Source organism: Quercus lobata, chromosome 10, assembly GCF_001633185.2.
Source record: "Quercus lobata isolate SW786 chromosome 10, ValleyOak3.0 Primary Assembly, whole genome shotgun sequence".
Lineage (NCBI taxonomy): Eukaryota > Viridiplantae > Streptophyta > Magnoliopsida > Fagales > Fagaceae > Quercus > Quercus lobata.
In genome coordinates, this window is record NC_044913.1 from 2,986,038 (window position 1) to 3,000,016 (window position 13,979).

Sequence of the window (13,979 nt, forward strand, 5' to 3'; positions counted from 1 at the left end):
TTTCATTTTAAATGTATTAAACTATTAACTAAGAAATTTTCTTTTTTATATAACTGTTTACCAAAACAAGAAAGGGCAAGGGTCTTTTTTTTTTTCTTTTTCTTTTTTAAGTAATGAATTTGGTGTGTTCACTATAAATAAAAAATTATAAAAAAATTTTACTTTATTTTAATATTAAGATTTTCATCTACTCATATTATAATCCATATGATAGTGTGGATTAAAATTTTCCAATTATGACATTTAGAAAAGAATGAGAAAAATAGATGTAGGGCCGGGAAACTTATGATCCGGCCCACGCACTATCCGGGCTTATGGCCCGTGCCGAGGAGGTGGTGTGCCGAGGACAGTGATCAAAGGCCGAGGGGTTAAGGGGAACAGCTGAGGACGACCCTGTCCTCGGCACTCCAGGGCTCAGATGAGAAGAGCAACGTCTTAGTGAAGGCCGCCCCCGAATAATCCCCTGAGGGGGATGTGAGTGAGATAGGGCCCACATGGGGGAGGGGGTGTAAAATAGGTTCAAGGAAAATACGTTCCCTCCACATTAAATGCTCTGGCCAATGTTCTGATCATATTAATGAGAGAAGACACTTGGACGGTGTAACCTTGATCCTCACGACTAAACAGAAAAGTAAGAGGGGACAGCTGATGGGACAGATACAGGACTAAGTACCTGCTTGACCCACAAGTGGATAGCTAGGATCAACCAAGAAGGACTATATAATGTAAAAGTGAGTGTGCAAAGGGGGGGCTGGGAAAAGTGGCAAAAACCAGAGCCTCCTAGCCCACCTCCAGGAGAAAGATTCCGGGGGTGAAGAAAACTGAAACATGTATGAACTCCACGAAAAACCCACCACCTGGTGACCAAGGCCTAACCTTTCAAACCCACGCTCTACAAATCATATTATCTGGGCCTTTTTACGTGCGAACCCAATACTGCTTAGGTTCGTTACCAAATCGTGTCCTTACAATTGGCGCCGTCTGTGGGGAGGCTTGTGCCTTGGCACTGGTGGTGGGTAGATACCACCCTTCACATCATTTTCAGTAGTTGGATATAGTGTTTTAGAGTAAAGTCCCACTAGGGGCTACGTTTCTTCACTAGGGGCTGCGCTTTGTAGCGTCGATAGCACAGCTGGTCCCTTTAAACCAAGATCCTATGCCATCGCCAAGGGGATAATTCCCCCAACTACTTATCGAAACTAGGTTTTGGACAGAACCAAGGCATTGCATGGTCCTCGGACTCAAGCCTATGGGGAAACCAACTACTTGGATGAGAAAACTAGGTTTTGGACAGAACCAAGGCATTGCATAGTCCTCGGACTCAAGCCTATGGGGAAACCAACTACTTGGATGAGAAAACTAGGTTTTGGACAGAACCAAGGCATTGCATGGTCCTCGGACTCAAGCCTATGGGGAAACCAACTACTTAGATGAGAAAACTAGGTTTTGGACAGAACCAAGGCATTGCATGGTCCTCGGACTTAAGCCTATGGGGAAACCAATTACTTGGATGAGAAGACTGGGCACTAAGCAAGACTTAGCTACTATGCATGACGTCGAAAGTGGTGCCTATATCTTCGTTGAACGAGGGTTAGAAAGGAGTCTAAGGGCTCCGCGGGTGCAAGTAAACTAGGGTTTTGAAACATGGTGATAAATGTATTGCATGCATAAATATTCGTACATGTTAAAATGAATCAGAGCAGAATTAATAAACAATATTGCGTATCAATGAGGGTAGCTAACAAGTAACCGAAAGGAAAAAGGAAAAACAAGACTTCATCTACACATAATCAAACGCTTGCGAATCGTCAATAGATTAGAAAGTTTTCGAAATAAAAAGAAACAAGTTAAATCGTTAAATTAGAAACGGATGCAAAAGCCTAGCCAGAATTTCTACTTTTTTACTTTCTCGCCGGTCACGTCCTGAGAGGAAGAAGCAGGATCAGCTTCGACGCCCGGGGGGATGGTCCCTTCTGAGGAAGGCTGAACAGGGTCAGCACTGGTACTCCGGGGCACCACAGCAAGGGGAATTGCCTGTGGCGGCTGGGCAAGTGTGGTTGGCTCCTCCGTACTAGACACCTGAATGCCAACCACGGGCTCAATAACCTCTTTAGGTGCCTCAGGATCTATGTGCTGAGATATCACTATCACGTCCTGAAGTTCTCCCTCTTTGGGCGCCTTGCTAGAAGAAACGCTGGCCTGTAAGTCTTCCGGCGGGGTGACCTCTTCCTCGGGTTGGTCATCCGTAGCCACGGAGCTGGTGGAAGTGGCCTCGCGGATGGCCTTAGGGTAGAAAATGCTCTCCGGCTTCCACAAATCAGATGAAGCGTCCACCCCGGCTCTCTTCAATGCTTCTTCCCAAACCTGGGAGCAATAAAACCTGCACACTCCAGGAATCTGCGCCTTAAGGGTGGCTTGGGTTTCAGCCACTCCCATATTATAACCGTCATCCTCGGCCGTATTTTTGGCAGCCTCTGCATCATTCCTGGCAAACTCGGCCTCCTGCTTTGCCCTTAGGGCTTCATCACGGGCATATTCTGCCACTCCTTTCTCATGCACAGCCGCGGCCAGTTGCTTATTTAAACCCTCGATCAGATCTTTGGCTATTCGCAACTGGTCCTCGGCTTCAAGTACGCGCTTTGTTTGGTCCTGGGCCTGTTTCTGGGCGCTAGCTAGGCCCGCCGAGACGTTATCCCTCTCGCGGATAGTTATTGTTAAGTCAGCCTTGACCTTGGCAAGTTCATCCTCAGAGGCTTCGAGAGTCTTCGAGGCCGTTATACGCTTCTTGCGTTCGTTCTCGACCGCCTTACTCCTGTTATTCACCTCTTCCTCCATCCTATAGGTTGCTTGGAGAGCCTGGCAAGAGAAATGAGCGTGTAGTTAGTGACAAACCAGTGGCAAGAGTCACTAAACTGTTGGGTTTCAAGAAATCTTACCATGCCCAAGTACCTCTTAGTGCTGAGAAATACCTCCTGCATCCTCATTCTCCTCAGCTCATCCATGTCGTTAGGGAGTAGCATGGTTCTCCCTAACGCGTTTGCCACGTAGCCACCCTCGCCATCTCCAAGGTCCCTCAGGGATGCCGTTTCCAGTAGTGGACCCCCGTGAATCATTGGGGCAGGAAGCCAGGCACTCGGCAGAGACTCGGCCTCTATCCCCTTTCCCTTGCCTTGGATGGATTGGGCTTCAGCTTCTTTGCCCTTGCTCTGATGTCCAATTTTCAGTTGTTTGGTACGCGGGGCCTCCTCCTTCTCCTTGGGAGGTTGGGATTTTCCCCTGTCCATGACTCCCTTACCCTTGGGACTCCTCTTTCTCTTTGGGTCAGTGCCTTCAGGTCGAGGAAGCCGAGCTGGTTGGGAGGGAGCAGGAAGTGCGGGATGGGGGGATTGTGGCTGTGACTTGGTGGAAGATGACCTGGTCTGGATAGTCAGAGGCCGAGGTGGCGGGGAAGGAGCTTTGGGTTGTGGTGTTCCCTGCATATCCTTCCCAGGTTGGTCTTCGAGGAGTTCGAGAAGGGGGGTCAGTGGTATTCTCTTGACTCCCATCTTGGCTTGAGAAGAGGTGCCTACTGACGATAATTCCGTCTCGGACAAGGCTGGGTCACCTAGGTCACCAGAAGGATCCTCGGATTGGAGGGCTTGGTCAAATACCCCAAAACCTTCCTCGGGCCGATCTGGCTCGCCTTCGTCCTCTACTACTTGGTAAGACGAGGAGGGGCCCACCTGTGGGGTGTTCTCAGGGACGGCTGGTTCCTGGGAAATCAGAAATCCCGTCTCAACCACGGTAATTTTTGGAAGCCAAGGGCGGCTGGCGCTAATCACGTGCCTTGCGTCCCTAAATGACTTCTGAACAGAGGGGTACCCTAATATCTTGTGAGCAGCTCGGACTTGACCATTACTGTCATTTACAAAAACTGCTGCTTGCAAAACGGTCTCCAAGTCTGCCCGATTGACTAAATGAAAATGTCGTGTGTAGGCGTGTAGATCTACAAAAAGACAAACACATACGCATGGTTAGTTACCGAATAAACTTTAGATTAGAATGGCGTAAAGGGTCATCTCTCTTCCATTCCCAGTACCCCACCTGGTTCTCCTTCTACTATGGGGCACGGGTCGCCATCGTGCCATTCCCCAGAGACGATAAGGAAATCCTTGTTCAGTCCCTTGTTGGAGTCAGGGAGGCACTGGATTAACCGAACCCTTTCGTCCCTCGACTTCAGGTAGTAGGTTTTCCCCTTCAATTTTTGGAGGTTATAGCACCTGTTCACGTCATGATGGGTCAGTCTTAACCCCATCTTCTCATTTAAGGCGTCCACGCAACCCAGAATCCTCAAAACGTTGCCGGCGCACTGGGTAGGGGCTAAACGGAAGTGCCTGAGGTAACCCCTCGTCACTGGCCCCATAGGGATTCTCATACCTCCCTCTACAAAGGCGAGGACGGGAATTACTACTGCGCCCGTTTCCCTCTTGTAGTGCCATTCCCCCATCTTACAGTGCTTCAAACTTACGTTGGGGGGAATCCTATAATCGACGATGAACTTATTCATCGCCTCTTCAATATCGACTAATTTCCTCAGTCTCAATTTAGTCATCTTTGTGATTTACTAAACAAACCCAACCCGCGACGGGAAAGAAAAGGGAGCTAAAGAGAAATAAACCCAGAAAAGAAAAAGCACGAGTTAATGGAGGTAGGGAACTTACACAAAAGAAGAAAGACGTTTCAGATAGGCTTTTTGTGCTGGAGATAGACTTGAATTTGGACGAAAATCCAGATGAACCCAGAATATACGCGCTAGAGCTCTTAAGTGGAAAACTGAAGAGACAGATCCTTTCCAAAAAAATCTCTTATACTTTCTAGGGTAACTGCACAAGTTTTCCCGCCCATAAAGACCAAGGGATCACGACCGTTCGATCTTCATCATACCGTAGAATGTGGGAAACACAAAACCGCCCACATTTAATGATGCCACGTTTCGCCTTCCAAGGGTTCTAGGAACGTATCTAGGGCAGATAAAAAGTCTCGGGAACCGATAGGTGACAAGAATGGACAGGCATTAGCAGATATGTGATGTCATCAAAACCCCCCTATCCGTCCGAGGAGTCGGATAGCAGGATTTTGAGGGGCTATTGTAGGGCCGGGAAACTTATGATCCGGCCCACGCACTATCCGGGCTCAGGGCCCGTGCCGAGGAGGTAGTGTGCCGAGGACGAGCGATCAAAGGCCGAGGGGTTAAGGGGAACAGCTGAGGACGACCCTGTCCTCGGCACTCCAGGGCTCTGATGAAAAGAGCAACGTCTTAGTGAAGGCCGCCCCCGAATAATCTCCTGAAGGGGATGTGAGTGGAATAGGGTCCACATGGAGGGGCGGTGCAAAATAGGTTCGAGGAAAATACGTCCCCTCCATATTAAATGCACTGGCTAATGTTCTGATCATATTAATGAGAAAAGACGCTTGGGCGGTGTAACCTTGATCCTCACGAGCGATCAAAGGCCGAGGGGTTAAGGGGAACAGCTGAGGACGACCCTGTCCTCGGCACTCCAGGGCTCTGATGAGAAGAGCAACGTCTTAGTGAAGGCCGCCCCCGAATAATCCCCTAAAGGGGATGTGAGTGGAATAGGGCCCACATGGAGGGGCGGTGCAAAATAGGTTCGAGGAAAATACATCCCCTCCATATTAAATACACTGGCCAATGTTCTGATCATATTAATGAGAAAAGACGCTTGGGCGGTGTAACCTTGATCCTCACGACTAAACAGAAAAGTAAGAGGGGACAGCTGATGGGACAGGTACAGGACTAAGTACCTGCCTGACCTACAAGTGGATGGCTAGGATCAACCAAGAAGGACTATATAATGTAAAAGTGAGTGTGCAAAGAGGGGGCTGGGAAAAAATGGCCAAAAACCAGAGCCTCCCAGCCCGCCTCCAGGAGAAAGACTCCTAAGGCGAAGACGACTTAACCATGTATGCATATCATGTAAACCCACCGTTTGGCGACCAAGGCCTAGTCTTTCAAACCCACGCTCTACAAATGATATTATTTGGGCCTTTTTACGTGCGAACCCAACATAGTTACGGTCCGCCTCGAATCGTGTCCTTACAATATATATATATATATATATATATATATATATATATATCGTATTGCAATATAAATGTAAAAGTTTACATATGAATTACCCGTGTCTAGCCATTTTGATACTAACATTCATGTCTAGCCATTTTGATATTGCCCTTAGTGAGGAAATAATCTGCACAATCAATTAAAAACACCAAATTAAAAAAAAAATATCAATAATTAAAATGAATTGCATTATCTAAAATACTTTATAAAAATAATAGAATTTACACAATAATTGAATTACGTCAATAGAAAAATAGAAACACAAATGAATAAAAAATAAAAAGAAGATAGCTATTATGAATAGAGATGAATAAATTAGAGTAAACAAATACATATAGAAGAAGAGATGAATAGAGAAAAAAAATTGTATGGTTCTATGAGTTATTTTATATATATATATATATATATATATATATGTCCACTCCGCATAAAAGAAGTTGATACGAACAAAAAATCTAATGTCAGTTTAATTTGTGAAGGTGTGAAGTTAAAATCTAAATCTTAGAAGTCTGAGAAAAAAAAAAAAAAAACCATCAATATGTACTGTAACAAAAGTTAAGAAAATCCCAAGAACCATATTCGAGCACAACAAATTAAATTATAAACAAACATTATCGTAGCTTTTAGATTGAGTAAGATAGAAATTTACCTTGTAAATAAGGAAAAAACTGAAGAGAGGGATAGACTGCAACATGTCGTGTATATATAATGAAAGTGTGAAATTGATATTGTAGGGACACGGTTCCTGCGCGGCCCAGTGACATCTTAGGGTTCACGCGGGAGAGATCCCTCACAATACGATTTGTAGAGAGTGGGGTTGAAAAGCTTGGGCTTGGTCACGGGGGGATGGTCCGGTCTGGATTTCAGAAAGATCCCTGTGGAAAATGGACTGGGCCTAAACGTTTAAAGCCCCGCCATACTGCCACCTCTGAGAATGGGATCCTCGGACTTGATCCGAGGGCCCTTGTGGTCCTTTCCGGCTGTCCAACGGAGGACTTTCTCTGTTCTGTGCATGGATCGTTCCGGCGATCTTCCTCATGAAGTCTCCCTTTTTTTGCCTCCCCCTGCTAGATTCACTTACTTCTCCTTTTATACTAGTGTGCGTTCGATGTCCTTCATCCACGTGTAGGGTCAGTCTTTACAAATACTGACATTGGTCCCATCAGTCTAATCCCGGAATTGTTGGGGATGACTTGATAAAGCTGTAGAGTACGGTTCTGCCAGGCATTGGGCCTTATCCAGAAGGGTATTTAGGGTAATCGCCCCAAGGTATTTTGGATTTCCTTACGAATTTATCCCTTTATTCTGGGCGGATTATGGGCCTGCCGAGGACTAGACTGTCCTCGGCTGCCTCCCAAAAATTGGTCCGTGCTCGGCGTCATGGAGCTTGGGCCACAGTTCTCCTCGGATTGGGCCCTCGGACTTTCTAAAGGCAAATGGGCCTGGTCCACGAATTGCTGGGCCCCACAATAGCCCCTCAAAACCCTTCTATCCGAATTCCGGATTGGAAAGGAGGGTTTTGGCAAACCCGGGCCCTTAATATGGCCCATTTAGCTTGATCCCGCATTTATGTGAGCGGTTTCTCAGGAAGTCAGGCGGTTTTTGAGGGATTCCTTTTAATCCGCTCGGGATCTGCTCCTTCCGCTTGGATGTCCCAGACGCGCCCTTAATGAATTCCCCTTAATGAGGCTCATTTATATCCAGCGGCTCATTTGATAAGGTGGAGAAGTGGAACGGACGCCTCTTTTTTCTTCAGATTCTTTGGGAAGGTTGAATGCATTTAATGCCATCTGTTCTGCTCTTCCTATAAGAAGGCAAGCAGGAGGCCATCACTTTCGTACTAACTCCCTTCTATTCTTCTGAGATCGCACCAAATGATGAAGAAATCATGCCCCTCTTCTAGACACCATATTCTGATAAAACTTGAAATGGCTCGATCAGGGCAAGGGTGGCGCAGACTTAAGATCTGTCTCGCCTTTCTTTCAGCCAAAATCCGAAGCAGGGACTCGTCGTGTCGAACTTTCGGCGCGACTGAGTCGAGAACAACCAAGACCAGCACCACCCGGCTCCTCATGCGCATACCTAATATGGCACCAACGTGTTAGGAGTCAGGGCTGAGGCAGGGGCTAAGTGCTTCTGCTTCTCCCTCTTTTGCTCCTTGGTGCCCTCCTCCGCTCTCCTCTTATAGTCTTCCCAGCACCAGTTCCGTCCTGGTGCCTTCCCTTTTCCCTCTTTTGCTCCTTTTCTTTCTTTTCGTCCCTTCTCTCTTCTTCTCCTCCTTCTTTACTCATGTCCTCCATCTTCCTCCTTCATCTCCTCCATCTTCTTCATTGATTTCTTCCTTACTATTTCCTTCTCCTTCAATTCTTCTTCCTTCTCCTTCATCCTTTTCCGAAGAAGGTTCTTGTCATGATATGAGCAATGTTGAGGCAGAGACTGAAGAGACCTTGAAGATGAGTTTTAGAAGAAGCCTGACTGTTTACTTCTCTGTACTGCGAGTGTTATCGTTGCTTCAGCAGTTCTCCTTTTGTATAGGCTTGTTTGAGCCCTTTTTCGTACATTGTAATAATCTCTTATATTAATAAAAGTGTTTATTATTTCATTTTGCATATTCCGTTTATGTTTTTGTATATTGGTAAATGCTGCTCGGCTCAATGAGAAAGTCTCTAAACCGATGACAACTAAGACCAAAATACTTGATAATAAAAAGATGTTGCCATAACTCTAATATAAGTGTTTGGCCCACTAAGGCCGACCAGTGAAAAGTAATGATTACCCATGCTGGCCGAGGAGAGAACTGGAGGCTTGATGTCGTGTTTGGGTCCGAGGACCATACAAGGCCTTGATTCTATACAAAACTCGTAATAATAATAATTTTTATACTTGGTTTCCCCATAGGCTTGAGTCCGAGGACCATGCAAGGTCTTGGTTCAGTTCATGACTTGTAATAATAATAATTTTTATACTTGGCTTCCCCATAGGCTTGAGTCCGAGGACCATGCAAGGCCTTGGTTCTGTTTTATTCCCTCTCCTCAGGTATCCCGTACGCGGCCGAGCAGGAGGTTGTCATCGGCATTAGTTATTACCCGGCGGGGCCCGTAGTCCGTGGGCCATCATGTAGCAAGGGCATGGGCCGCGGATTTACTAGGCCCACGGGTCATGAGATATTTCCATAATCTTTGGCCACGCGGTACTTCTGGGTGTCCCGATGTTCGAGGTGCACCTCGACGAGGCTCCTTTAGTCTTGTCGTTGCAGAGGTTTGTTGGAAGTCGAGCTGGAGACGTTTTGTCTGTAGCGTTCCTCGGGAAGCTGCGCTAATTAAATGCTACCACCCTATCTCCTCAAATAAATAAGAGAGCAAGTTTCTTTGCCTAGGCACCAGCTCCTTAGTCTCCTCCTTCTGCTTCCTCCCGCAGCAAGTCATGTTTGAGACAAGGGTCGGGGAAGAAAAACTCTCTCCGCCGCAAGGGCGCCACGTTCTCCTCAAGCTCAGAAGAGTGATATACGGGCAACGAAGGCATAGATTCAAAGAAATATTCCCTTATGACAGAGGGGAGAGGATGTTTCCCACGCTTTTAGTCAAAATCCAAAGCAGGTTCTGGTCATGCCAGATTTTTGGTATGTCCGAAGAAGGAATTTCCACCATCAGCACTGTCTACCTTGCAGCCGGCAAATTTCTGCGGGGGCTTCCCAACTTTCGGCTCCCTACATCTTCTTTGTAGATGTGTTAGCCTGAGGTCAGGTTCTTTTGCTGCCTGAGTTTCGGGCACGTGAAAGCGTTGAGGATGAAACGAGGTCTTGAGGCAGTAGCCAACCTCTCCTCTGTGCTACCTGCGTCCTCCCCACTGCGGCGTGAGGCTCAAGTTGGGCTCCTTTGCTGCCGGAGCTATGGGCATGCGAAAGCATGGGGGAAGGGACAATGCCCACGTCTCGTCTGTGCTACCTCCTCGACCTTCTCTTGCTTCCTTGTAACCTTCCTTTCTATCATGTAGCAAGTTTTATCACAAGTTGATTTCAGCTTTTTGTTGTATGCTGTACTGTTTCTTTGTTCTAATAAGAAAGGAAATTTTGCCTACTTATTTTGAATACTACTCTTTTTGCAACATTATTTTGTGGAAGGGTGTGCTCCCTGTGTCTGTTTCTTCAATGATACTTAGAGCAGGAAGTTTTGAAACATAATCCAATTAGTTCTAATGTACCAACACTACCAAACCTTACGGCGATAACTCATAGCAGGTTTAGCTCAGGAAACTAGCAAAAATAACAATTGAATATTCTGTGATAAGTATGAGAGTACCGTCCAAGGAGTTGACGGAGGGTAAAGAACTCAAATTGTTTCTCAGGTGACGTATTGCCCTACGTCGCATCGATTCCCCTGGTGCTGCAGATCTAAGAGCAGACTTGCGAATCCCCGAAGTTTGGGAACTGACCCAATGGCGAGTGGGGAGCTTTCCTCAGATGAATCCAAATTCTACGTAATGTAGTTTTTCCTTACGAGTAGTTGGTTTTATCATAGGTTTGAGTCCGAGGACCATACAAGACCTTGGTTCCGTCCGAAACTTGTGATGTTTATCTCTTGTACTTGGTTTCCCCATAGGTTTGAGTCCGAGGACCATGCAAGACCTTGGTTCTGTCCAAAACTTACGAGATTTATTATTTTTTTTTGTGTTTGGTTTCCCCACAGGCTTGAGTCCGTGGACACCATGCAAGGCCTCTGTTTCTGTCCAAAACTTTGAATTTTCATCTCTTTGTACTTGGTATCCCCATAGGTTGGTCCGGGACCATGCAAGACCTGTTCTGTCCAAAACTTGTGAGTTTTATCTCTTGTACTATGGTTCCCATAGGTTTGAGTCGAGGACCCATGCAAGACCTTGGTTCTGTCCAGAAACTGGACGAGATTTATTATTTTTTTTTAACGTGTATTGGTTCCCCACATGCTTGATCCTGTGGACCATGCAAGGGCCTTGGTTCTGTCCAAAAACTTGTTGATTTTCATCTCTTGTACTGGTTTTCCCCATAGGTTTGAGTCCGAGGACCATGCAAGACCTTGGTTCTGTCCAAAACTTACGAGATTTATTTTTTTTTTTGTGTTTGGTTTCCCCACAGGCTTGAGTCCGTGGACCATGCAAGGCCTTGGTTCTGTCCAAAACTTTTGATTTTCATCTCTTGTACTTGGTTTCCCCATAGGTTTGAGTCCGAGGACCATGCAAGACCTTGGTTCTGTCCAAAACTTTCGAGACTTATTTTTTTTGTGTTTGTTTTCCCCACAGGCTTGAGTCCGTGGACCATGCAAGGCCTTGGTTCTGTCCAAAACTTTTGATTTTCATCTCTTGTACTTGGTTTCCCCATAGGTTTGAGTCCGAGGACCATGCAAGACCTTGGTTCTGTCCAAAACTTTCGAGACTTATTTTTTTTGTGTTTGGTTTCCCCACAGGCTTGAGTCCGTGGACCATGCAAGGCCTTGGTTCTGTCCAAAACTTTTGATTTTCATCTCTTGTACTTGGTTTCCCCATAGGTTTGAGTCCGAGGACCATGCAAGACCTTGGTTCTGTCCAAAACTTTCGAGACTTATTTTTTTGTGTTTGGTTTCCCCACAGGCTTGAGTCCGTGGACCATGCAAGCCTTGGTTCTGTCCAAAAACTTTTTGATTTTCATCTCTTGTACTTGGTTTTCCCCATAGGTTGAGTCCGAGGACCATGCAAGACCTTGGTTCTGTCTCAAACTTACGAGATTTATTTTTTTTGTTTGTTCCCCATAGGCTTGAGTCCGAGGACCATGCAAGGCCTTGTTTCTGTCCAAAACTTATGAGCTTTCTTTTTTGTACTTGGTTTCCCCATAGGCTTGAGTCCGAGGACCATGCAAGGCCTTGGTTCTGTCCAAAACTTATGAGCTTTCTTTTTTGTACTTGGTTTCCCCATAGGCTTGAGTCCGAGGACCATGCAAGGCCTTGGTTCTGTCCAAACCTTGTAATATTTCTCTTTTGTACTTGGTTCCCCCATAGGCTTGAGTCCGAGGACCATGCAAGGCCTTGGTTCTGTCCAAAACTTATGAGCTTTCTTTTTTGTACTTGGTTTCCCCATAGGCTTGAGGCCGAGGACCATGCAAGGCCTTGGTTCTGTCCAAAACTTGTGATATTTCTCTTTTGTACTTGGTTTCCCCGTTAGGTTGATTCCGAGGACCATGCAAGACCTTGGTTCTTCAAAACTTTCGAGACTTATTTTTTTTGTGTTTGGTTTCCCCACAGGCTTGAGTCCGTGGACCATGCAAGGCCTTGGTTCTGTCCAAAACTTTTGATTTTCATCTCTTGTACTTGGTTTCCCCATAGGTTTGAGTCCGAGGACCATGCAAGACCTTGGTTCTGTCCAAAACTTACGAGATTTATTATTTTTTTTGTGTTTGGTTTCCCCACAGGCTTGAGTCCGTGGACCATGCAAGGCCTTGGTTCTGTCCAAAACTTTTGATTTTCATCTCTTGTACTTGGTTTCCCCATAGGTTTGAGTCCGAGGACCATGCAAGACCTTGGTTCCGTCCAAAACTTTCGAGACTTATTTTTTTTGTGTTTTGGTTTTCCCACAGGCTTGAGTCGTGGACCATGCAAGGCCTTGGTTCTGTCCAAAACTTTTGATTTCATCTCTTGTACTTGGTTTCCCCATAGGTTGAGGTCCGAGGACCATGCAAGACCTTTGGTTCGTCCAAAACTTTCGAGACTTATTTTTTTTGTGTTTGGTTTCCCCACAGGCTTGAGTCCGTGGACCATGCAAGGCCTTGGTTCTGTCCAAAACTTTTGATTTTCATCTCTTGTACTTGGTTTCCCCATAGGTTTGAGTCCGAGGACCATGCAAGACCTTGGTTCTGTCCAAAACTTACGAGATTTATTTTTTTTGTGTTTGGTTTCCCCACAGGCTTGAGTCCGTGGACCATGCAAGGCCTTGGTTCTGTCCAAAACTTTTGGTTTGTTTTTCGGATGTAAGCCCCTAGATCAGGGCGGGGAGAGCCGGCTTGAGGCCAAGAGCCCCTAGGGCTGCCCACGCCATGGGCGCTGCAAGGAGTAGCCCCTAGCAGAAGTTTATGTCGGAACAACAGCTGCACGTCAAAGGAGACGGAGGAAGCTCCGTGGATTTTTGCTTAGTAGAGAGTTGACTCCACCGCCACCTGCGCCAAGCGCGCATGCTCCCCACAGACGGCGCCAATTGTAGGGACACGGTTCCTGCGCGGCCCAGTGACATCTTAGGGTTCACGCGGGAGAGATCCCTCACAATACGATTTGTAGAGAGTGGGCTTGAAAAGCTTGGGCTTGGTCACGGGGGGATGGTCCGGTTTGGATTTCAGAAAGATCCCTGTGGAAAATGGACTGGGCCTAAACGTTTAAAGCCCCGCCATACTGCCACCTCTGAGAATGGGATCCTCGGACTTGATCCGAGGGCCCTTGTGGTCCTTTCCGGCTGTCCAACGGAGGACTTTCTCTGTTCTGTGCATGGATCGTTCCGGCGATCTTCCTCATGAAGTCTCCCTTTTTTGCCTCCCCTTACTAGATTCACTTACTTCTCCTTTTATACTAGTGTGCGTTCGATGTCCTTCGTCCACGTGTAGGGTCAGTCTTTACAAATACTGACATTGGTCCCATTAGTCTAATCCCGGAATTGTTGGGGATGACTTGATAAAGCTGTAGAGTACGGTTCTGCCAGGCATTGGGCCTTATCCAGAAGGGTATTTAGGGTAATCGCCCCAAGATATTTTGGATTTCCTTACGAATTTATCCCTTTATTCTGGGCAGATTATGGGCCTGCCGAGGACTAGACTGTCCTCGGCTGCCTCCCAAAAATTGGTCCGTACTCGGCGTCATGGAGCTTGGGCCAC

General features: G+C 46.5%; 1 protein-coding gene across 1 annotated transcript; it reads right to left on the minus strand.

The window, feature by feature from the left end:
• Nucleotides 1-1,893: 1,893 nt before the first annotated feature.
• On the minus strand, nt 1,894-3,545 carry LOC115963540. The gene is made up of 3 exons (XM_031082577.1): nt 2,970-3,545; nt 2,560-2,856; nt 1,894-2,364 (listed from the first exon to the last, which is right to left on the minus strand). The coding sequence occupies exons 1-3, from the start codon at nt 3,543-3,545 to the stop codon at nt 1,894-1,896; spliced, it is 1,344 nt and encodes a 447-aa protein (XP_030938437.1).
• Between the last annotated feature and the right edge of the window lie 10,434 nt (nt 3,546-13,979).